This window comes from Jatropha curcas, chromosome 5 (assembly GCF_041381405.1).
Source record: "Jatropha curcas cultivar XTBG-Jc1 chromosome 5, XTBG_Jcur_1.0, whole genome shotgun sequence".
NCBI classification, from domain to species: Eukaryota; Viridiplantae; Streptophyta; class Magnoliopsida; order Malpighiales; family Euphorbiaceae; genus Jatropha; species Jatropha curcas.
In genome coordinates, this window is record NC_143155.1 from 27,480,548 (window position 1) to 27,501,741 (window position 21,194).

At 33.9% G+C, this 21,194-nt stretch overlaps 4 protein-coding genes and 1 long non-coding RNA gene across 12 annotated transcripts; 2 read left to right on the forward strand and 3 right to left on the reverse strand.

Moving 5' to 3' along the window:
• Window positions 1-4,617, reverse strand: ABC1 (ABC transporter 1). Of its 2 annotated transcripts, none has more exons than XM_012227644.4 (8): window positions 3,910-4,616; window positions 3,529-3,754; window positions 2,963-3,115; window positions 2,181-2,339; window positions 1,718-1,877; window positions 1,215-1,324; window positions 867-983; window positions 1-543 (listed from the first exon to the last, which is right to left on the reverse strand). In XM_012227644.4, exons 1-8 carry the CDS (start codon window positions 4,464-4,466, stop codon window positions 145-147), a joined length of 1,881 nt encoding a protein of 626 aa, XP_012083034.1. In that variant the 5' UTR covers window positions 4,467-4,616; the 3' UTR covers window positions 1-144. The 2 variants fall into 2 exon arrangements, with proteins under 2 accessions (XP_012083034.1, XP_012083035.1); XM_012227645.4 differs by lacking the exon at window positions 1-543 and adding an exon at window positions 558-802 and having other exon boundaries at window positions 3,910-4,617.
• Window positions 4,618-6,378: 1,761 nt separating this feature from the next.
• Window positions 6,379-8,586, forward strand: LOC105642725 (Haloacid dehalogenase-like hydrolase (HAD) superfamily protein). 4 transcript variants are annotated; one of them, XM_012227646.4, is made up of 8 exons: window positions 6,379-6,568; window positions 6,951-7,016; window positions 7,153-7,218; window positions 7,313-7,410; window positions 7,498-7,623; window positions 7,713-7,949; window positions 8,032-8,097; window positions 8,203-8,586. In XM_012227646.4, the coding sequence occupies exons 1-8, from the start codon at window positions 6,502-6,504 to the stop codon at window positions 8,353-8,355; spliced, it is 879 nt and encodes a 292-aa protein (XP_012083036.1). In that variant the 5' UTR covers window positions 6,379-6,501; the 3' UTR covers window positions 8,356-8,586. The 4 variants fall into 4 exon arrangements, with proteins under 4 accessions (XP_012083036.1, XP_020538447.1, XP_012083037.1 ...); XM_020682788.3 differs by lacking the exon at window positions 6,379-6,568 and adding an exon at window positions 6,623-6,641; XM_012227647.4 differs by lacking the exon at window positions 6,379-6,568 and adding an exon at window positions 6,705-6,868.
• On the reverse strand, window positions 8,476-11,185 carry ROC4 (rotamase CYP 4). The gene is made up of 7 exons (XM_012227649.4): window positions 10,977-11,185; window positions 10,459-10,647; window positions 9,711-9,852; window positions 9,520-9,608; window positions 9,362-9,416; window positions 9,120-9,205; window positions 8,476-8,915 (listed from the first exon to the last, which is right to left on the reverse strand). The coding sequence occupies exons 1-7, from the start codon at window positions 11,028-11,030 to the stop codon at window positions 8,760-8,762; spliced, it is 771 nt and encodes a 256-aa protein (XP_012083039.1). The 5' UTR covers window positions 11,031-11,185; the 3' UTR covers window positions 8,476-8,759.
• An 830-nt stretch (window positions 11,186-12,015) lies between these two features.
• LOC119371013 (uncharacterized) lies at window positions 12,016-12,780 on the reverse strand. The gene is made up of 2 exons (XR_005178568.2): window positions 12,540-12,780; window positions 12,016-12,445 (listed from the first exon to the last, which is right to left on the reverse strand). It is a non-coding gene; the product is annotated as an uncharacterized LOC119371013 (long non-coding RNA).
• A 222-nt stretch (window positions 12,781-13,002) lies between these two features.
• On the forward strand, window positions 13,003-16,573 carry LOC105642727 (Polyketide cyclase / dehydrase and lipid transport protein). Of its 4 annotated transcripts, XM_012227652.4 has the most exons (4): window positions 13,003-13,177; window positions 14,483-14,682; window positions 14,821-14,988; window positions 16,187-16,573. In XM_012227652.4, exons 1-4 carry the CDS (start codon window positions 13,168-13,170, stop codon window positions 16,391-16,393), a joined length of 585 nt encoding a protein of 194 aa, XP_012083042.1. In that variant the 5' UTR covers window positions 13,003-13,167; the 3' UTR covers window positions 16,394-16,573. The 4 variants fall into 4 exon arrangements, with proteins under 4 accessions (XP_012083042.1, XP_012083041.1, XP_020538607.1 ...); XM_012227651.4 differs by lacking the exons at window positions 13,003-13,177; window positions 16,187-16,573 and adding an exon at window positions 15,970-16,180 and having other exon boundaries at window positions 14,126-14,682; XM_020682948.3 differs by lacking the exons at window positions 13,003-13,177; window positions 16,187-16,573 and adding an exon at window positions 15,999-16,180 and having other exon boundaries at window positions 14,126-14,682.
• The last annotated feature ends 4,621 nt before the right edge of the window (window positions 16,574-21,194 follow it).

Below are 21,194 nucleotides of genomic sequence, written 5' to 3' on the forward strand. Positions count from 1 at the left end.
TGGAGCAAAATTACACCTCTCATTCTTTAAGAATCAAAAAACCTTACATTGGCTGTTGGCGCGAATGGACAACTTGTCCTGCGCTTTATTACGTATCAAAAATAAATGTATAAATTCAAGGGGAAAAATATTTTCAAAAACCTATTAAGAAACTGAGTCACCGGATACTATCTCATTATCATCCTCTTCGCCAAACTGATAATTCTCGTAGACATTGAACAATAGGTCCCTGCATGGAACATCCGCTCCAAGCTTGATACAAGCCAAAAAAGCACCTGAAAGCTTTCGGTGAAGGCTGTATGCTTCTTCTGGAGGCGGTGTGAGCCTGTGCTTCAGCATTGTTGCCCCGAGATTTGAAACACTTTGTGTTATATTAGTGGATCGGAAATCAAATCCACCAGGCTTTGAGAACGGCAATCCCACAATCAAACCAGCTTGAACATGAGCATCCAGCATTATCTCTGACTCCATTCCTGTAAGGAACCCAAGTCTTCTTGACATCTCAATCACAGCATCCCTCTGACCATTTGCACATGCTACAACCTAATGAATATAGGTTAAAGTCAAATGTGTAGAGGTCAAAGGATGACGCAGGATCCAAGCAACAAATGATAGTGTTGCAAGTCTCAAATTTTAGGACAAACGTAACAGGAGCCACTGTAAGAAATGAAAACTAGAACCCCCATGCTCCAAATTTATGGGCCAGTACTTATTTTAACAAGGTATACAGTAACTTAAGCTGCTTTAAAGCTTTAGCCATTGTGTTTACCCAACTCTACAGTTGGTGGCGAGATAGGACGACCTATAAAAGTAGCTTTAATAATGAAATTTGTAAACTGAAGAAAAGTTATAGATAAAAGGATTACCATTCTTAAATAGTCATCAACAAAACTTTTGGGATAATCACGGGCTGCACCGAAGTCAATGAGATTGACAATTTTTGTGGCGTCATCATATAGGAAGTTACTCCAATTAGGATCAGTCTGTGATACAACAACCATAACACAAGCAAATGCCAGAAGTCACATTTTCAGTAAACTTTCTTGCAACAAGGACGGCATAAACTCAAAAGGACTATTCATACTCCTCAGAACAACCAAAGATAATGCAAGATGATCGAAAGAATACAGGGAAATCTAAAAAGCTTTGGGAACGTTTCAGAAAAGTGAAGTAATTTACTTATAATAAAAAATAGGAAAAATAGAAAGTCTTGCCTGCATGAATCGGAATACAAATAACTCCATCAATGTGAGTTCTAACAACTTTGTGCCAACATAATTACGAGTTTCTTGTTTTAGCATTGCCACCTTATCAATTGGAATTCCTGTAGCAAGCATAACACTTTTGTCAAAAGATTTGCCTTGAAAAACCTTCTTCAAATCTACTGACAAGAGGAAGAAGAATAAAGGACTTCAAAGGATCCAAATGGGATGTCCTTGCAGCAAACCCACCATATTATTAATTTTTAAAGAAGAGGGAGAAAAGAAGCATGCAATTATTCATCGACAGGTATGGTACATGTTATGAGCTCCAAAAATGGGTTAGGCAATTAAAAACACACATGCATGCAGGCATGAATGGTGTTTCTGTGATGAGAAAAGTATGAAAACATCATTTTACTTCTAACAAAGGTCATTGACGACCCAGCTTTCATGATCAAAACGCATCGACCTGTTTAACTAGAAAGCAACTTTAAAAAAAGACATAGTGCCATTACCAGAAATAAGTTCTGTAGTTAAGACTCTCTTGCAGGAAAGTTCATCTACAACCATTGGAACATAGAATCCCTCGGCACCGGTTAGTAGATTACGGAACCGTTTCTGGTTGATTGCCTCCAACTCATAATCACATTCACGGGATAATTCTTCTTTTGCCACCTTAAAAGAATACAATAAAGAATATTAGAATTCAATTCCAGCAGTTTAAGATCTATTTTCTCCCATCAATCACCATGGAGAAGACAGGAGACCGATTTGTTAAGCATGAATGAGTTATTTATACTTGCAGAACACAGAAAAGGAAAAAAATAGAGGCACAATTTTTGCAACAGATGATATAAACATAATGAGCCAAGAATTGATGTTAAAGTATCAGCAAGGTTTAAGAGTACATGCACAGTAGCTTCAGCTTGACCGTAGAAATATATTTATTTACATTAATAAATGAATGTGCATCCAAACCTTCATAGCTTTGTCGAGATAAAGTCCTTCTGGAATTAGGTTAGTATAATCTAAGAGAAGTTTCACATTCTCAATGTCACTATCAATGCTATTGGCAACACCAGGGTACTGAATTTTCATTGCAACCTGCATGCCATCCCTTGTCACTGCTTGGTGCACCTAAAATAGTTTCAGAATAGTCAGACCAAAATAAGGCTAAGGCCAAGCAATAAAGAAGTGTATGGGAACTGGATGATAGTGATGTTCTCATGTAGGCTTGACTAATAACATCACATCATCTGAAATATCAAGTGTAACTGTGTAAAAATCAAACACTATAAATCAGAACCAACATTTCAGTTTTACATATGAAGACTAAAAATGTACTTGAGGAAAGAGGGGATGCAAAGGACAAGATCCATGCATAGGACAGTACAGATTTGTATAGCATAAAATATTAACAGAAATATTACTTCTGTGTCTTCTGATAATTGTCAATTACAACCATAGAAAACCAATATTCAAACTAATAACTTCTAAACTCTAACTGAAAACAGAATATTGTAATAACTGGAGGTTTACAGATAAGAAAAAACTCTCTCCTTATCACACAACAAGAGAGTGAAAAAGTGGACTTAGAAATATCCTGCTGTAGTTTGTTGAACTGAGTTATTAAATCATAGACTATCTCTCATAAATCAATTCAAAAAGCCTACGGAGGTTGATGCAAAGTGAAAACAGTGCCAGCAGTCAAATAGTAGAGTGAATCAGAAGGACTAAGAAATGCAGTTATGTTGCATCACCTGGCCTATACTTGCAGCAGCTATTGGTTCATAATCAAAGCTAGTTAACTTAGTTGACCAGTCAGATCCCAATTCTGCATCCAAAACGCGATTGAGCTGGCTCCTTGGCATCACATCTGCACCTTGACGGACAATGTCTAAAGCAGCCAAGATCTATCAAAAAAATGAAAGACGACAATAAAAAGATAATTTATGGTCTAAGACATAAAAATATTATTAATTCCATGACAACTATGATGACAGTCGTTTTCCCAAAAAAATGATCAATTCCCATGCGCAATATAAAAAAGGTATAGCTTTATTTTCCTCTTCAAATTCAGCCATTCCAATGCACATTTTCATCCATGAAAACCTCAAAAACTAACGAAACTTTTGAACCTTGAAAAGAGATAGTAAAATGCAAATAACTCTCCATTCAGCTCAAACTACCCCATTATAGTCAATACACGTCCTTTTTCAGACACTTAAAGCCCCAGCCCCCTACAACCAATACATTTGCTAAACTGAATTATCTTGCATCAAAATTTATAAATCAAATAGATGTAAATTAATGAACATATACATACCGGAGCAGGAACAAGAGATTCATCCTGTATGCTCAGCATCTGTCCTAATTTAAGTGCAGCTCCACGCATTCTACATAGTGTGAGGGCCAAACGTTCCGCATTTCTTTCTGATAAAAGTGGGGAGAGAGCAGATTGCTTGTCTTCCGAACTTGGAGTGCCATACACAAGCCTCTTGGCAGATTCCTGAATGGTTCCCCATGCAAGCCCAGCTCCTAGACCAGCAAACCTTTTAAAAGTTATAGGATCTAAGTTAATGTTGTGGTAGAAAGATTGCATCATAAAATGCTGATTTTATTTTAATGGATCAGCCAAGTTTGTTCCAGATTCATCTTTAATAAAATTAAATCTTTTTGCTGATCAAAAAATATAAATAAAACTCACCCAAGCGCTCTGGTAAACGGAGTTGAAGGAACCCGCCTCTCCCTCGGCTTCCTCCTCTTCAATTCCGTCGCTGCCGCGACCATCTCTCCGCTACCAGCATTGCCTTTATCCTCCGAATTCCTATCCTCACATTCTCTCTGCAAACCATCTTTTTCTGAACCACCAACGGTATTCGTTGAAACCTGATTATCCTCAGAAGCCTTCGGTTCAACATCTCCAACGACATCATTATCATTGTGGTGATTCGCAATATTGTTATTTACACTATCATTTATCGTGAGCGGTTGAACTGAGCTATTCTCTACCACCTCCGCCGAATGGTCGAAGAAAACAACGGACTCCTTGGGCCTAGGGGGCGAAAACTCGCGAACTTTCCCTTTAGTAAGGCCTGATACATCGGTAACGAAGACTAGGGCCTTCTTGGAAGCGGAGGTGATTAGGGTTTGGAAATCTCCAGTTGCGGCGGCGTTTTCCAAAGCTGGAGAGCTTTTAGCGATCTCCTTAGCTACTAGAGAAAGGCCATTGACGAGCCTTCCCAGATGCTTAAACGAACTCATAGCATTGCGCGCGCGCGCTCGCTCGTTAACTCACTTATAGATTGGCTGCGTGCGATTTTGTATTTAGAAATTTTTTTGGTTTTGAATTTTGATCTGATGTTGGTTTGTGTCTGAAGGAAAAATGGCCTATAATTAGGCATGCTACGTGGGATCGATCGCTTCCATGAGATTTGGTGAGCAAGTCGGCAATTTATTTATTGGAGCCCAACCTCTGGCCCATTACAAAGCTGAGTATTTGGGCTTGGTCTCCTTAATTATTGGACATGGATTGTTTTGAATGAACGTGTTAGATTTAAAGAATGGGCTCCGATCTGGAGAGTGAAGCCCGATAATATTGTTGGCTTTAGATTTTCTGATGCACGTTTATGTCAGATTTCACGAACGACTTATCATTTTAGGCACATCACTTGTCGTTAAAGAATTAAAACGACTCTCCGTTAAATTGACATTGCAGACAGTGATTCTTATCCTATTAAATTATGTTAGGATTTAAAATTTTTGTTGCGATATGAATTGTTCAAGACTTAAATGGATTTATGACATTATTTTAAAAGATATTATGCTATTTTATAATTTATGTGCACAATGTGGATTTTAGAATTTAGAATTTAGAATAATTCCAAAGCCCATGAAGGCAAGCTGATACTTAGCCAAATAAGAAATGCCAATGGTTTTGTTTCGACAAGGTGGATAAAAGAATATTGCTGAATTTCATTTCAATAATGGAATCGGTATGTGTAAAAGAATCCGCAAACCTAAAACCTTAATTTGCAACAAGGCGAGCCAGATTAGAAGCAATATTGTCAGAATTGGACCGGCAACCAAATCGACCCTATGATCAGGTCAAGGTCGGACCGGATTGAATTGGTTCAACTGAATTTTTTATTTTTAATTTTTTAAGTTTTAGTATTATATATATTAAGTACAACAAAATTTATTTTCACAATTATAAACACATATGATATATCATTCTCCTCCAATATACCAAAGTAATATATATAAATGTAAATATTTTTACTAATAATTTCCAAACTTAAAACCAAATAATAATTCAACATTATCACACTGTTCAATCAACTTGAAAAATTTAAGTTTCTCAAAAACAAATTAATTTCCTCAACGCACAAACCATATACGAAATACATATAAAAATAACAACACTTTTTTGAAAATGAACGACAATATTTTTGTCAAAAAAAATCCTGTTTTTATCAATTGCTCAATCCGGTTTTTTTAAAAATCCGGTTCTTTTAAAAAATCGAGCCAACTTTATAATTGACCGGACAGGCAGCCGGTTCCCGGTCCCAAGAACGCTGATTAGAAGCATTTCCCAAGCAAATTTCATGTCCAGGACCAGTTTGTAGAATAATTATCTGCTCAACTCCCACAGTTCTCGAAAACAGAATCTGATACGACTGAATTGATGTCGACTGAAGTGCATGAAATTAAGAATCTAAATACTAAAAATTCCAAGAATTTGATTCCATATTTCAAATGCCATTTTTTTTTCTTATTATGTAATGTAATCTTCTTGCATGATTAGCTTCACTGTCGTTAATCAAATTTTTTATGATGTACGGACATATTTGCATAAGATAAGATAATGTGTGTATCTCCTTCCTTCCAAGTATATTATTATCATATCCAATAATATGCTTATTATATTCCATACACATAATCTCTCCACTACAACAATGCACCACTTATATCAGTAATCTAATCCGTATCATGGATTCCTAAATTCCACCAATTTGATGAGTTGTTCTCCCTCTGCACTACTACGGTGTCCGGAACAAGAGGCCACTGTTCTTTTTCACCAAATGGCGAAAGTGGGTTGGCAAGTCTCAAACAGAACCTTCAAAATCCAAGAAAATGACTGGTAACAGAAAGAAAGGATCCAACATCACTCTGCACATTTCAATTTTCAATAATATACCAAAAGGAGATGAAAATATGCTCACCACCTCAGACACAGTCACATAGGAGACGTGTTGGTGGGTCAGCTTATAGTTGAACTGCTATAAATGTAGCTCCAATGGCCGCTATTCGACCATGCATTTCTAATTTATCAGAGCTGTTATATTCATTCTACTGTTTAAGAGGTAGTTTTGCATCACTAGATATCGTTTTTGGCTATTATTGAATTGTATACTCTCAATTGTTATTATATCCCAGGTAGAATATATTGGGTGCTGATATTATATTCTAATTTATGTGGCTATTGGTGTTTGCTGATGTACTTGCATTGTTTTCGTCATAATTAATTTGAAATCTCTGGATATGCTGATAATATAACTTCGACAATTGGATACTCCCCAAGCTACGAGCACCATAAATTAGAAAGCCTAGGCATTTGGTTTTTGCTCTTCCATTACATTTCTGGATGGGTTCATTAGGTTACTGTAAGCCTTTATTTGTTCTATCTATCATTGTTTTTTCTAAGTTTTTCTGTTTTTCACATTACATTGAGTTCTCATTTTTCAGGTACTTATATGGAGATGAATCCCGAGGGGAGGGTCAATGAACTCAAATATGATTGCTTGCTTTTTGGTATGTTATGCTGATTTGACTAAAATCAAGTTGGATATTTAACTGAAATAATATATATTTCTGGTTTCTTTTGAGAGTTTAATTATATAAAGAAGCTATTTTTTTCATGGTTTTCTGGTGTATTTTTTTTGTTAAGATATGGATGACACTCTATATCCCATGAGCTGTGGTCTCAACTTGGCTTGCCGCAAGAACATAGAAGGTATAATGACCATAATTAATTAAGCACTAATCATGTCAATAATGACAGTCATAATAATATTACGGTAATGCTAATTAAGTTAGATGAATGACAGAGTTCATGTTGCACCACTTACATATTGAAGAAAGTGAAGTACCAAGGATGTGTTTGGAACTATACAGAGAATATGGAACAACAATGGCTGGTTTGAAGGTAAAATATAATTTTCATGGATTAATAAAATTATTCCTTTCTTTTTGTTATTTCTGTAACCTAATTGGTCTCAAAACTGAATTTCAGGTTCTTGGTTATGAATTTGATGATGATGAGTTCCATGCAATAGCTCATGGAAGATTACCTTATGAGAAATTGAAGCCTGATCCTGTATTGAGGAACCTTCTCCTTTCTATTCCACAAAGGAAAATAGTATGTTAAAAGTTTTGAAATTCTTTTTTTTTTTTTTTTAAAGATAAATTTTCTTTGCAAAACTAAAGATGGGATTTTGGTGTTTTCAGATCTTCACTAATGCCGACAAGGGTCATGCAGCTGAAGTTCTGAAAAGGTTGGGGTTGGAAGATTGTTTTGAAGGCATCATATGCTTTGAAACCCTTAATCCTCCCGTTAAAACTGCTAATTATACGGATGCATCAGATGACAAGAATTGTCACTCCAAGCCAAGAATCCTCTGTAAACCCTCTTTGGAGGCAATGGAAGCAGCTATTGAAATTGCAAATGTCGACCCCAAGAAAACTGTAAAGACTCGAGACTTTCCTTGAAAACTTTTTTTTTTTTTCCGCTCCATTTTAACCAAAAAAGAAATTCTCTCTTTCTCAGATCTTCTTTGATGACAGTGCTAGAAACATTGCAAGTGGGAAAGCAGCTGGACTTCACACAGTCATTGTAAGTTTTGCTTTAAAAAAAAAAAAAAACTAAAGAATAGCTTGTAGAACCAGGATGATATAAAACAATTAAATAAACATGCTGTTAACTAAATTATGATCTCAGGTAGGGAGCTCAGTCCTAGTGCCAGGTGCAGACCATGCCTTGAGTAGCATACACAATATCAAGGAAGCAATACCTGAAATATGGGAGGGTGAAGAGGAGCATCACGAGCAGGTTATCCAGTCCAGTGCAGTTGAAACTGTGGTTATTGCTTAGGTTTCTCCTTAGTTCACACATATACACATACACTGGGATATTAGAGTTGGAAGCTCATTCTATTTGATATGATTATGTAATACCATCCTCGACATTACTTCAACCTTAGCGGCACCAGGATAATGAAACCCGAGTTACAATTTATCTAGTAAAGCCTTGTTGTGCTGAGATTGTAAGCCAACATTAGCATTTATGTTCAAATATAAATAATATGTTCACTTCTAGCATGAACCTACAAAGCATAGCTCTAATTTCTTTTGACAAAAATGCTTTAAGTTCTGCGTACACGGTCCTAAATAAAACCTTCACGATCAAAAGGGTCATAGATCTTAATTAAAAAAATTGGGATGCACAATGCAGAAACAGTAGCAAAAGTTGTGGACCACTATCTGAGAGGAAATAGATCAGCCATCCATTGGTAGCTCACCACAATTGATAATCCTGCATGGTGCCCGAGGAGAATCCATCCTGCTTGTCTCTAGAGATTCAAGTTTTCGAACGACATCCATTCCATCAATGACATTTCCAAACACAACATGTCGGTTGTCCAACCATGGAGTCTACAAGAAATGAACAAAAACAATTACTGACAAAGATTTTGCTTAAATATTAGCCTGATTAACATAACAGAACCTATTTCTCTACATTTCAAAGAACATACTGCAAAATCAATACAAAACTAGGTCCTAGATATCCAAATAAACAAAGGATGAAATTAGATGTCGACTAGAACAAAAGGACACAGCAGTCAGCAATGAACTCACTGGTACTGTGCAAATGAAAAATTGGCTCCCATTGGTATCAGGGCCTGCATTAGCCATGCTCAATATTCCAGGTCCAACATGCTTTACTGCAGATGATAGCTTTAGTAAATTAGTACCACGCTAGTCATTGCCTCAAAAGGAACCCCATTAAATCACTCATATCAAAAGAGAAAACATGAGACTAAAAACCGTGAGATGGTGTGAGCTTCACTATTATTGTTCAGATTCTAGCAAATACTCACGGGCAAAGCTCTCATCTTCAAAGCTAGACCCATAAATGCTAACTCCTCCAGTTCCCTGCAGTCAATTATAGAACAATTTATGCTCAGTAAAATCAACCATCTGCTAATGAAACAGCATGCTTCAGGCCCAGAGGGAGGAAGAGAGACAGGAGGCTTACATTCCCTGCTGTGAAATCCCCTCCCTGGATCATGAAATCTTTAATGATACGGTGGAAGGAGCATCCTTTGTAACCATATCCTTTCTCTCCTGCATTTGAATTTTTATGCTGGTTTATCAAAAGACACCACATGATTACATCCAAAATGATGATGCTTTCACAGTATTGATTCCAAAAAGAGAAAAACTTGCCGGTGCACAAGGCGCGGAAGTTCTCAACAGTTTTTGGGACAACATCTCCAAAAAGGCCCATCACAATTCTACCAGCAGGTTCACCGCCAATATCAACATCAAAGAAGCACTTGGTTGTCACTTTTGCTTGAAGCTCAACATCCTGATACAACAGCAGGTACGTAAGGCACCAAAGATCAAGATATATGCAGCCATATCAAAGCAGCAGCTAGAGATAGAGGAATAATTCTATAGAAACCATATCCGATTCCAAAAAATTGCTTGTTTACTTAAGTCCCAGAAGAAAGGGGGAAAATAATCAATTTCTTGTTTTTCCATAGCAGACCCATCTGAATCTCTTTTCCCCATAAAGTACATTCTTGGGCTGGGAGTGAAATATCAATAAAGCTAGTACTTCCTAATGTTGAGTTAATTCAGATTGAGACATCATGGCCTGGTAAGACTGTTTTCTTGTTCTTAATTATATGGCAAATTCCACAACTAATTTCCAAAATCTGAGACCTAGTTCAAGAATTGATAAATTGCATAAAACAGATGCTAGAATACATATAGACAGCCATTTCCATTATCTAAAGCAGTTAAGACCCTATAGTCTATATCATCATGCAAATTCGTATACATAGCAACGAAATGAATTAAAATCTTGAGATGTCTGAATTTCAAAATTCTCTTTCATTAACAATGACAACAAATTGATATCATTGCGAACAAAATGCCAAGCAGCGAGATGACCAAATAAAGTAGTCACATTTGTCATTGAGTTGACACACGCCATTCTCCGGTGCTTAAAAGAAGGAGCTTTAGAACGCTGTACGATGGGTAAACTAATTGCATAGTTAGATCTTGATGTCAATGCTCTTCCAGCCAAGCTCAAAGTTGGAGCTGTAGATATCATACATGGCCTACTCAGACTTGTAACATCTTGACCACGACTAGCCTGCCAAGATCGAAATCAAGGGATGCAAATTAAAGCAAACAAAAAATGAATTAAAAGGAGAAGAATCAGGAGCACAAACCAGACAGATAAAATCAAATGAACATAAAACTCTGCAACCATATCAAACAAACAGCTTGAAAATAGAAAAGAACAGAAGAGTGGAATTTCTCACACACAGCAAAATTAATACATGGACATTTCTCCAGAAATTATGAAATTTTTAGCAGCAATATAAAGATAAACAAATAGAAGGCCAGAAACAATCGCGATTGCAGAAACGTACAGAAAATTAGTGCAATTGGATTCTTTAATGAGGGGGAAAGACTAACCTTACACACAATACTAAGGCTCTGCACTGTTTGCACTGAGAATGTGGAGGCCATTGGAAATGCTTTCTGAACTGTGTCCTGTGTTTTCTATTCGGCGTTTGCCTTCGCCGGTTAAAGATAAGACTCAGCGCGTTGTAGAAGATTAGAAGATGAATTAGGAATACGAGAAATAAAAATCTTTCTTATGTTGTTTGCGCCTCGTTTTCGCCGATGAGGTCTTCAAATTATCCGTCACGCGAATTTATCTCATGGGCTGGACACGTGCCCGCCACTGCTCAGCCCTTTTAGCATTGGGCTTGGATATTTTGGTCCTCCAGCTTCAAAAATCAAAGTCCAATCCCATGATTAGAAGAAGGATAAGATTTATCTACACCTATTATTGTACTCCTTCCGTGCATCAAAATAATTTATATTTTTTTAAAAAATAAATTATCAGAAACATTCTCTTGTTAGTTAAAATTTTATTTTGATTGATTTTATATATACGTATAAGAGTGGGTCAATGCTTCAGATATAGATAAGTGGCAAAGTGTGTGTTTAATTAACATTGCAGACAGTCTAATTCATTACAGTCTATTCAAGTCAAAATGACATGCTTGTTTCTTACAACAATAGCTCGACGTTGGAAGGCCCACTGGATAAGGTTTTTGGGTCAAATATTTTTTTAATTTTCTTTTGGGCTTTTTTATTCAATTCGGTAGTTTCCATATAATACTGGGCTTTTCATTTCGAAGAAACAACGGGTATAAAAAAACAGTTGCTTCTTCTGCAGTTCTACTTCCTTCCTCGATCTATCGCTCTCTGCATCCGAGCATAATAATGGTTGTTCATCGACAAAAAAAATTGGGAAGTATCAAATTTCAATGAGATAATCTCACATCCAAAGCGCATGGTACCAGGCGGGAGCATTGATTAGATCACTCCGTTTTAGAGAGCGAGCTTCCCCTATCCTGTCAGATGTCATATATTTATATAATATATTCATACCAGTTGACTAAAGGGAATTGGCCAAAGCTTAAGAAAACTTGCAAGCAAACACTCATATCAGATTACTATTTAAATATTCATATAATTTAAATGAGCTGTAACATGTTCAGGCTTTAGCTGACTTGCCATGAGCTTCTGTGTATTTTAATGAATAAGAAAATGGATTTTTAAAAAGAAAAAATCAGATTCCGAGATCCCTCCATTGGGAATTTTTTAACACATTTGCAGATCTCTATAAATAAAAGAGCTTCAAAGCCTTCAACCATCGAGATAGCAGCAGCAGCAACAAAAACATACAGAGAAGTTGCGGGTGGAAACCAGCAAAAACTAGTATCTTCAAGGTTTCTGATACAGATAGCCAGCTACGATGGACCAAGGTATATACAACAAACAAACCCGTGTAATGTATGCTTCAGGTTTTGTAGTTTCTTTTGCTTTTACGATTATTTGCTTATAGAGTAGATTTACGTTCATCAACAAGGCTGTTTCACAGGATACATTAATTCATTGCATATCAAATAATAAAACGAATCACAGATTTGATTATGGTGCTAGAACCTGTGATTGCGAGCTTACCTATTGAACGCGTTGTGCAAACTCGCCATTCTTGCTAGTTCATCGAATGTGGCTTCCTTATTAGCACTGTAACTAGATTATTCAATTCTAGGGTTTTTCTACCTTCATCACCCTTCTCCTTTCAATCGCTATCTCCCTCTACAGAATCCATCTAGTTTTGCGTTCGAAGTAAGATGCAAACACTCATTCATCTTTCCTGTCGTTTTTGTTAGGTGAGAAAGGACAGTGCGAAAGCTCATTTATCTTTTATATCTTTTAATATCCATTGAAATGTGTGTCACTTATACTTATAGGCATGATTGTGTAGTGTACTACCCATGTGTTTCATAATTCTACGTGGGCCAGCTTTGCTTTTTTTTATTCTTTTCATAATATTTGAGTTGCTTCGTAAGTATACGTGGTCCAGCTTTGTACTTTTTCGTAATATTTTAGTATCGTGTAACCATTCATTCCACAGATCATTTTCCAAGAAAATATCAGATTAGAAGATCCCTCCATAAATAAAAGAGCTTCAAGCCATCAACCATCGAGATAGCAGCAGCAGTAACAAAGACATACAGAGAAGTTGCGGATTGAAACCAGCAAAAACTAGGATCTTCAAGGTTTCTGATACTGATAGCCAGCTACGATGGACCAAGGTATATAACAAACAAATCCATGTAATCTAACTGCTTCAGGTTTCTAGTTTCTTTTGCTTTTATGGTTATTTGCTTGTAGAGTAGTAGATTTATGCTGAGCTGCTGATAATTCAATGATGATGATAACAACTTTGAGCGTATACACCATTTTGTGTTTACTTACAGAAAACGAAATAATTTTCTATTTTATATGAAAATATTTTTCTTAGAAAATAAAAACTATAAAACAGAAAATGAAAATTGCATTCACTTGATAATAATAATAAATTATATTTTGATTCAGAAACTTCACTAACATTATTTATAACTTCCAAAATTAAAAGAAATAAAATATTATAAAATAAATTTAGAAATTTTTTATTTAAAAATTTTAAATTTTTATTATTGGTTATTTATAATTATAATATAAATTTTTATTATTTGGTAAAATATTTTTAAAAATAAAAGATAATATTTGTTATAATAAATTATTTATATGTTACAGCATAATATAATTTTTTTATCTTATTCAAATATTTTTTATTTTTTTAATGAAAATATTTTATAAAAAAATTTATTTATAGATATTATAATTATAATTATGAAAATTTCATGTTTTAAAAATAAAAAACAGTTGGAAAATATATCTTTTGTTATAAAGAAAAATAGTGGAAAACAAGTTAAAACTATTTTTCAAATCTTAGTTAAATTTTAGAAAGCTGAAAATTATTTTCTAATTTTCTAAATAGACAACTGACTAATTTGAATATAAAAATCTACTTTTCAATTTTCTTGAAATTTTTTTTAAAAAACTACTTCAATTTTCTAACCAAGTTTTCTTAGGATTGTAAATAAAAATTAGATAATTTAAGTTAAGATGGCTTAAATTACCTGTTGGTAACCCATGGGCTTTTAAAACCCAATAATCTATGGAAGAGCCCATTTGCACCTGTCTTATCTATCTGGCTGCCAGGTTCCTTTCCGCAGAGATTGGAGAGGAAAAGAAATGTGGCTGTGGGTTTCTTTTGATATCTGCAGAGGGCGAAATAATGCGCGCCTTCGCTGCCTCAGGATATTATTATACCTCTTATCCTTGCATATTGCTTCAAGCTCCTACTGTCAACACAACCAATCCTTTACTTTCACCTTATAAATTTATAGGAATTGGCTCACAATCTTCTTCTTCATCTGTAACATCTCTAAAGCACCTCCTTTCCCAAGCCAGGCCCATCCCTCACTGTTCCAATACAAATTCCTCTTTAAGAGATGATGATGATTATTATGATGATGATGATGATGATGATGAAGATGGTTATTCGTTTGTAGGTGAAGAAGATGGGATATTTATTGAGATAAAGAAGCTTGGAAGGAATTCCAGGAGAATTCGGTCCAAGATTTCTATAAATGCCAATTTGGATACAATTTGGAACATATTGACGGATTATGAAAAATTGGCTGATTTCATTCCTGGACTTGCTGTTAGCAAATTAATTGACAAGAAAGACAACTTCGCTCGACTTTATCAGGTATTTTGTGTTCTTTAATTTCGATTTTGTTCTAAAAAATGAATCGAAGGCATAAAGAATTTCAATTTTGCTCTAAAGAATTATAATTGTAAGTTTTTAGTCGAGAACTTAATTGTAGTATTGCATTCTAATTAACAGATTGGGCAGCAAAAGTTGCCGTTTGGGTTGAAATTTAATGCCAAAGCAATCTTGGATTGCTTTGAGAAAGACATTGAGAATCTTGCTTATGGGAAAAAGCGTGATATTGACTTTAAGATGACTGAAGGTGACTTCCAATTTTTTGAAGGAAAGTGGTCTATTGAACAGGTCAGAATTGTTTGCTATCCTTTATCTGCCATCTGCATATTTATGTTTAATAGGCTATAGCTTTGCCTTATTTGAAAATTTTCAAGCTTCTTGGGCCGCAACTTGAATTGTTATTTAATAACATCACAGTTTGACTTCTGAATTTCCATCATTAGCAGTATTAGTATTTGGGTTTGACTCATTCAAAATCTTAGGCTTCCTTTACTTGCTTCAAACTTGATAGCATTTGGAAAACCATGTGGATTATAACACCAAATTGCAATGTGAAACTTGCTGCTATTCATGTAAATGCAAGGTTGTAATCTCTTAGCATGAAATTGTTATGCGTACATATATTGATCTTTTAATGGTTTACTAGGATGTGTTGAAATGCATAAAAGGGTGTAATGCACATGCATTTTGAAATACCCCACAACCTATGCCTTAAGGTTCCAGGTGGTTTAAGTTTTGTTGTCCAACATATATTACAATTAATTTGACCACCCCGGTTAATATGCAAAGTTCGACTGTGATCATTTGTTTTAGATGAAGAGAGAATAATTTGACACCTGCAAGCCTCATTGTTTGCACAAAATAGGCACCTCATACGATGCATTAACAAGTCTTTTACTGGAAAGTATGCACGTAAACTTTTGGTCTTAAAATTTTTTTTTTTTTTTTTGTTGGGTGCTTAACTCAAGTAAGATGATTTCAGTTCCCATTGGGCATAGAACTGGAATTTTCTTTCACCCTTATGGATTATATCTACTGTCAATCTTTAGCACATCCTGGTTTGGTTATCGAAAATGTTCTTTTTGGGCTTCCTTATCTGCATAACTGTGTAGTCTCTGACTCTCCTTTATATGTATTTGACTGGCCTCTATAAAAGATTCTCGAATTATTCCTACAGCATTCTTGTGAATGCATTAAAATCCTATTCTGACTTTCCTTATTATTATTGGTTGCATCTATGTATAATTTTGCCTTTTTTTGAAACTTCAGCAGTATGAGTAAGAATATTTACTCTGCAGCTATTCGACTCGTGAATGGATGGGTTTACGGTTCATATTAGGCCACTATGAGATTGATTACTAATATAAGCTATTGTCATTGAGTTGTATCTTTGATGGGGCTTGCCATGATATCTTCTGGTCTTCAAGCAGAATTCGCTGTTTGTAAATACAATTGCTGATTGCCACAAACATGATGAGTAATGCAGGTCAATAAACCTAGATCTGCAGACAATGATTTCTCAGTCGGTCAAGAATTTGAGACAACTCTTTCATATTTCGTTGAAGTAAAGCCTAAACTATGGCTGCCTGTTCACCTAGTTGAAGGTAGAATTTGTAAGGAGATACAGACGAATCTTTCATGCATTCGAGAGGAAGCACAAAAGCAGATTCTAAACACTTTGCCTCCACAATAGTGTCATTGACTTGACCAAATAATTGACGCAGACTATAATTGCTTCAGGTTCATTTCGTCTGACATTCTTGTCTTGTAAATTATTATGGAATGCAATTTTCTTGTCATTTCTATTGATACTGGGTTTAAATTCTTGTTGCTGAATCTTCATGTTTATGATATATAGTCGCTTTAGAAGGAATGTGATGATGGTAATGTTGATTTTGTTAAATTATTTAACCAGTAAACCTAACCTAGACTGCCAAATATACATGGAATTGTGAATCTAGGTTGTTGGTAGACATTCAAATTTCGGAATTGACAATAGCAATCTTGGTTAGGTAGGTGATAGGTGGCAATTTTGAAATTGACAAAAAGAGAAATTTCAACACAGTATCCTTAATGAAACATCAATTCCATAGAAAAACAGAGGAGAGAAAATGAGAAAGAAAAAAAAAAAAATCATCCCAAGAGGGAAACAGGAAAGTGAAGTCTAGGGCTACAACTTTATGAAAAGTAAATATAGCAGACCGCAATCTATGGTTTGATTGAACAGCAAATGCAAACTGAAATATCACTTTGTTACATAGTGCAGGAACTAGATCAGTATTGGGCAAGCTATTATATTATTATATTACGAGTGAGTTTTAAATTCTGATTTGCATTTTTGTAGACTTGATAGTTTATTAAAATTAAAAAAATAAATAAAAATGAAGTTGAATAGGTGTTGGGGTTGGCACAAACAACAGTCGAAGAAAGCTGTTGGTTTCCCAAAGCCAATTTGATTAGAAGAGTGCCACACGTTTGACTACAATGATTATAAATAGGCAATAGGATTCTGATGGCTGTTGGCTGCGCATTACTTGTCACGAACCGGATGCTACGGAGGTCGAAGTTGGTAACCTCTCGCTCTTCCATTAAGAACGAGTACACCACAGGACCTCATAGCCCACAGCCATGGCCCATCACCACCGCTAGAAAGTTTGGTACACGCACACTCATAACCACTGAACTGCTAATTAATTAGTACATTCTTAAATTTCACACCAGTTTAATTAACGGAAATAAATTCCAGTTTAATTGATTTTTTTTTTAATTATTATTTACCCATATCAATACTGTGAATTGGCAGAAGTTTCAAGTGGGACTGGGAATTTACCATACCAATATACAGTGATTAACTGATTATTATAAGATTCAAACATTCAAATATATTGAGAATTATGAATGGGTGTTTTTCTTTTAAAAAAATCACAAACCGTACCTATTAAATAAAATATTAATAATAAAAAGAAGTATTAGCAAAAACAGCATTATGAACCTTTTGGCAAGTGAAATGATTCATGTGCATGGTGATAACCTTTTGGATTTGTGACCCATTGCCATTAGATAGGGATCTGGTTGGCATGTTTGATTGGAATGAAAAAGGTTCCTTTTTTTAATTTATTTATCTACTTGTTCTTCCCCAATTGGAGGGTAGGGCTAGGGACTTGTTTGAATTGAGCAAACCCACTTAATATAAAAACATAATTAATGGATTTAGACATGATTCGCAATTAATCATCAACTCTAAGCACATAATTGTCAAAACCTAAGCACTTTTAGTAAGTGATAATCAACTAGCACACCATAAGTGGATTTGGAGGAAGAAAGTTGATTTACCCTATATATATATATATATATATATATATATGCAAAATTTTCAATACCCACTTTTGATGTAATTGTCGTCCATGTCTGAAATCTACTCTCACCATCTGTCAGAAACACTATTCATTTTTATTTATTTATTTTTACATGTTGAATTTTAAAAATTAAAGACCAGCTACAACATCTAAACAGTTGAATTTATTTATTATTACGAGATAGATATTCAATTAGTCAAGAGTCAATTAATCGTTTGGATTCCATATTAATTGTAAAAATTGTACTGAATTATTATGGATTAGCATAATCTTATGAAGAAGTATGTCTTGTTTTTAGCGTGTTTCTTATTTAATAAATGAAAATAAAATAAAAACTAATTTATTTTTTAATTTACCCCTTTTTTAAAATAAAGGTGTCCCTCATATTATATTGACAAGGGGTTTGGACGGATGTGAGAATCAAATTAGACTTTATGGTTTCTTTTATCTATTATAGTGTTTTTCTTAATGATAATGGCCATTTTCTGACTTACAGTTTTGTTCCTTTAGGAGATTTTGATTAGATTAATCCTTGGGTGCAACCTCCTAAACAACAAATAATTTTGCTGGCTTGGACTTTGGTTGAAGATGCCCACTTGAAATATATATATATATATATATTTATATTTATATTGGAATAGTTAAATATTTTTTAATTTTTTATCATTATTCTAATTATTATATGTGCAAAAATTCAGAAAGAAAGTATTTTAATATGTATAATAGAAACAGAAGCAATTAGTTAGAGTTGAAAAGGGAAGGAAAAGTGAGAGAAGAAGGGTAATCCCTTTATGCATCATGTAGTGGATTTGGTTAAGTGAAGCAATAAAGGTTGGGTGCCTATAGAGTGGAGTTGGCATCCTGTGCTGTGCTTATTGAGAGTTAGGCATGAATGTGACTTCACAAATATTGTTTTTGTATTTACATAGAGACATGTTATATGTAGTGATACCATCTATGATCTTTCCATTCATGGGCATGGTTATCAGGCACTGTATAAAAGGGTTTTTAATGTATGTATAAACTCTTAATAACTATAATCACAAATTTGATTAGAGTTTATTTATGGATGGATTAAACTATAATATATATATATTTTTTTTATGAAATTGTGATCTTAGAATTTTAGTCAAAATATAATTAACAAACTAAGGTTTGGGATGCAAAATTCACTACTTTGACTTTTACAACACTAATTATGAAATACTTAATTACATGCCAACCAGGTTTGGTATGATCGGTCTTCTTCATGTTGTGAATAGTGGGAGATCTCAAGTTGGATATTCTCAATTATACAAATTTTCATCAATTTAGGTTCCGTTCATTTCTGTAAAATAACTTGCAGAAAAATAATTTGCTGAAAAATATTTTCATCAAAAACATTTTCCTTGATAAATATTTTTCAAATGATTTATTTTCTGTTGTTTAATTGTAATATTAAAAATTAGTTAAAAATATTAACGTTTTTATCTTGTAAGACTATAAAAAAATATTAATAATAATATAAATTTGATAATTTAAAAATTTTACTGTTAAATGTAAAAAGAATGCAAAAAAAAATATATATAAATTATGAAAATCGCTGGCAGATGGTGGTGGTCGGTGATAAATGATGACTGATGGTTGTGACTATGATGATTAATAAATTAAAAATATAGATTTACAAGATTGCCAATATCCCGAAAATATTTCTCTCTCGGAAATGGAATGTTGTTTTCCTGATAATAATAATAATAAGAAAAAAAGATTTGGAAGTCTTTAACCGCCAATCAAATTCATAGTTTCAACTGAGAGTGTAGCTTTCAGTCCTTTTCATCAATTTCCATATGAATGACAAAATTTTTGCTCCAAAAACTGTTGCCATTTACACAAACACGTTCTGAAATATAATCACAGTTCATGAAAAGAAATTTCAAACAAAGTAATTACAGTGAACAATCATCTATAGTGACGGAGAATTTTTTATCTTTGAGGGCTATAGTCATATTAATTTAATAAAATTAATTGGGAATCACGTTCGTTAATCGCTATTTTAATAGTTGAAAAATCAGATAAAAAAGTATTTTTAGCTGCCAAATTTCTAAATTTAGTGTGAATAGTATGACTTTTCCCATCTGTTTGTTTTTTCTTTTTAAATCCTCCTAATTGATATTGGATTATATTTTGACTTTTTTGCATGATTAAGGAATGATTAACGGACAGAAAAAAAATTTTGGATTTGAATACATTTTTTTTTTCAAACAGAAGACTTTAACATTACACGGTTTGTTATCGTGCGGTTCGGAAATTATTTACCTACAATTAATACATGTGTGATTAACTGCTATTTTAACAGTTTATTACCTTTTGTTACTACTTTGCCATTTTTTTTTTTTAAAAAAAAATCGAATTGGTCCAACCAGCAACCAAGAATTGGTTTATCTCATACATTTTTTTTATTATCAAATGTAGAGAAATATTTTTCGTGTCTATAAATTGTTAAAGGTTAATGGAAATGCAACAAATCCTTCTTATTAAATAAATGACTACTCATTTCTCTTTAAAAAAAATATTAGAAATCAATACGTCATGTTGCTTATTTTTTAAAAATTACATATTTGAATATGGATTAAAAATTAGATTGACATTTTATTGAGTTGAGATGATATCTTGTAAAATATGCATAATACATATATCAATGATTTGATTGTAATATTCTTATAATTGATTTTATGTATCAGAATCTTTTGATATTATAATTGATTTTCTCTAAACCAATTGGTATTAGTAATTGTTTAAGGTTAAGAACCCACTGATTAGTGATTAGATTATGATAATTATGGTAAAACAAGGGTCAAAATTTTAAAAATGGTGGGCCCACTTCACCCCACCCATCCAATTTTGTTGATGACTATGATGATGATGATGATGATGATGAGTGCCAATTCATTGACTCCAACAGCACCAAAAGCACCACCAATCATTTGTAAGGAAACTTAAAATTAAAATTAATAAAAAAAAAACAATACTTATTACAGGAGCAAAACAAACCAAATCCATGTTTAATTACTCTGCGTCTCTACTTTTCAACTTTAATTTTAGTTTGATTTTTCTTTTTATTTTTTGATATTATATATATATATATATATATATATATAT

What these genes read in the sequence shown, in the direction of transcription:
- ABC1 (XM_012227644.4), bottom strand. Translation starts at nt 4,466, where the DNA reads ATGAGTTCGTTTAAGCATCTGGGAAGGCTCGTCAATGGCCTTTCTCTA. An exon ending in CCGTTTACCAGAGCGCTTGG is followed by an intron (nt 3,755 to 3,909) that starts GTGAGTTTTATT and finishes AACTTTTAAAAG; the next exon opens with GTTTGCTGGTCTAGGAGCTG. An exon ending in TTGATGACTATTTAAGAATG is followed by an intron (nt 544 to 866) that starts GTAATCCTTTTA and finishes TATATTCATTAG; the next exon opens with GTTGTAGCATGTGCAAATGG.
- LOC105642725 (XM_012227646.4), top strand. Translation starts at nt 6,502, where the DNA reads ATGGCCGCTATTCGACCATGCATTTCTAATTTATCAGAGCTGTTATAT. An exon ending in TTCATTCTACTGTTTAAGAG is followed by an intron (nt 6,569 to 6,950) that starts GTAGTTTTGCAT and finishes CTCATTTTTCAG; the next exon opens with GTACTTATATGGAGATGAAT. An exon ending in ATGTCGACCCCAAGAAAACT is followed by an intron (nt 7,950 to 8,031) that starts GTAAAGACTCGA and finishes TCTCTTTCTCAG; the next exon opens with ATCTTCTTTGATGACAGTGC.
- ROC4 (XM_012227649.4), bottom strand. Translation starts at nt 11,030, where the DNA reads ATGGCCTCCACATTCTCAGTGCAAACAGTGCAGAGCCTTAGTATTGTG. An exon ending in CTTCCGCGCCTTGTGCACCG is followed by an intron (nt 9,609 to 9,710) that starts GCAAGTTTTTCT and finishes ATTCAAATGCAG; the next exon opens with GAGAGAAAGGATATGGTTAC. An exon ending in GGGATTTCACAGCAGGGAAT is followed by an intron (nt 9,417 to 9,519) that starts GTAAGCCTCCTG and finishes AATTGACTGCAG; the next exon opens with GGAACTGGAGGAGTTAGCAT.
- LOC105642727 (XM_012227650.4), top strand. Translation starts at nt 14,206, where the DNA reads ATGCGCGCCTTCGCTGCCTCAGGATATTATTATACCTCTTATCCTTGC. An exon ending in ACTTCGCTCGACTTTATCAG is followed by an intron (nt 14,683 to 14,820) that starts GTATTTTGTGTT and finishes TCTAATTAACAG; the next exon opens with ATTGGGCAGCAAAAGTTGCC. An exon ending in GAAAGTGGTCTATTGAACAG is followed by an intron (nt 14,989 to 16,186) that starts GTCAGAATTGTT and finishes TGAGTAATGCAG; the next exon opens with GTCAATAAACCTAGATCTGC.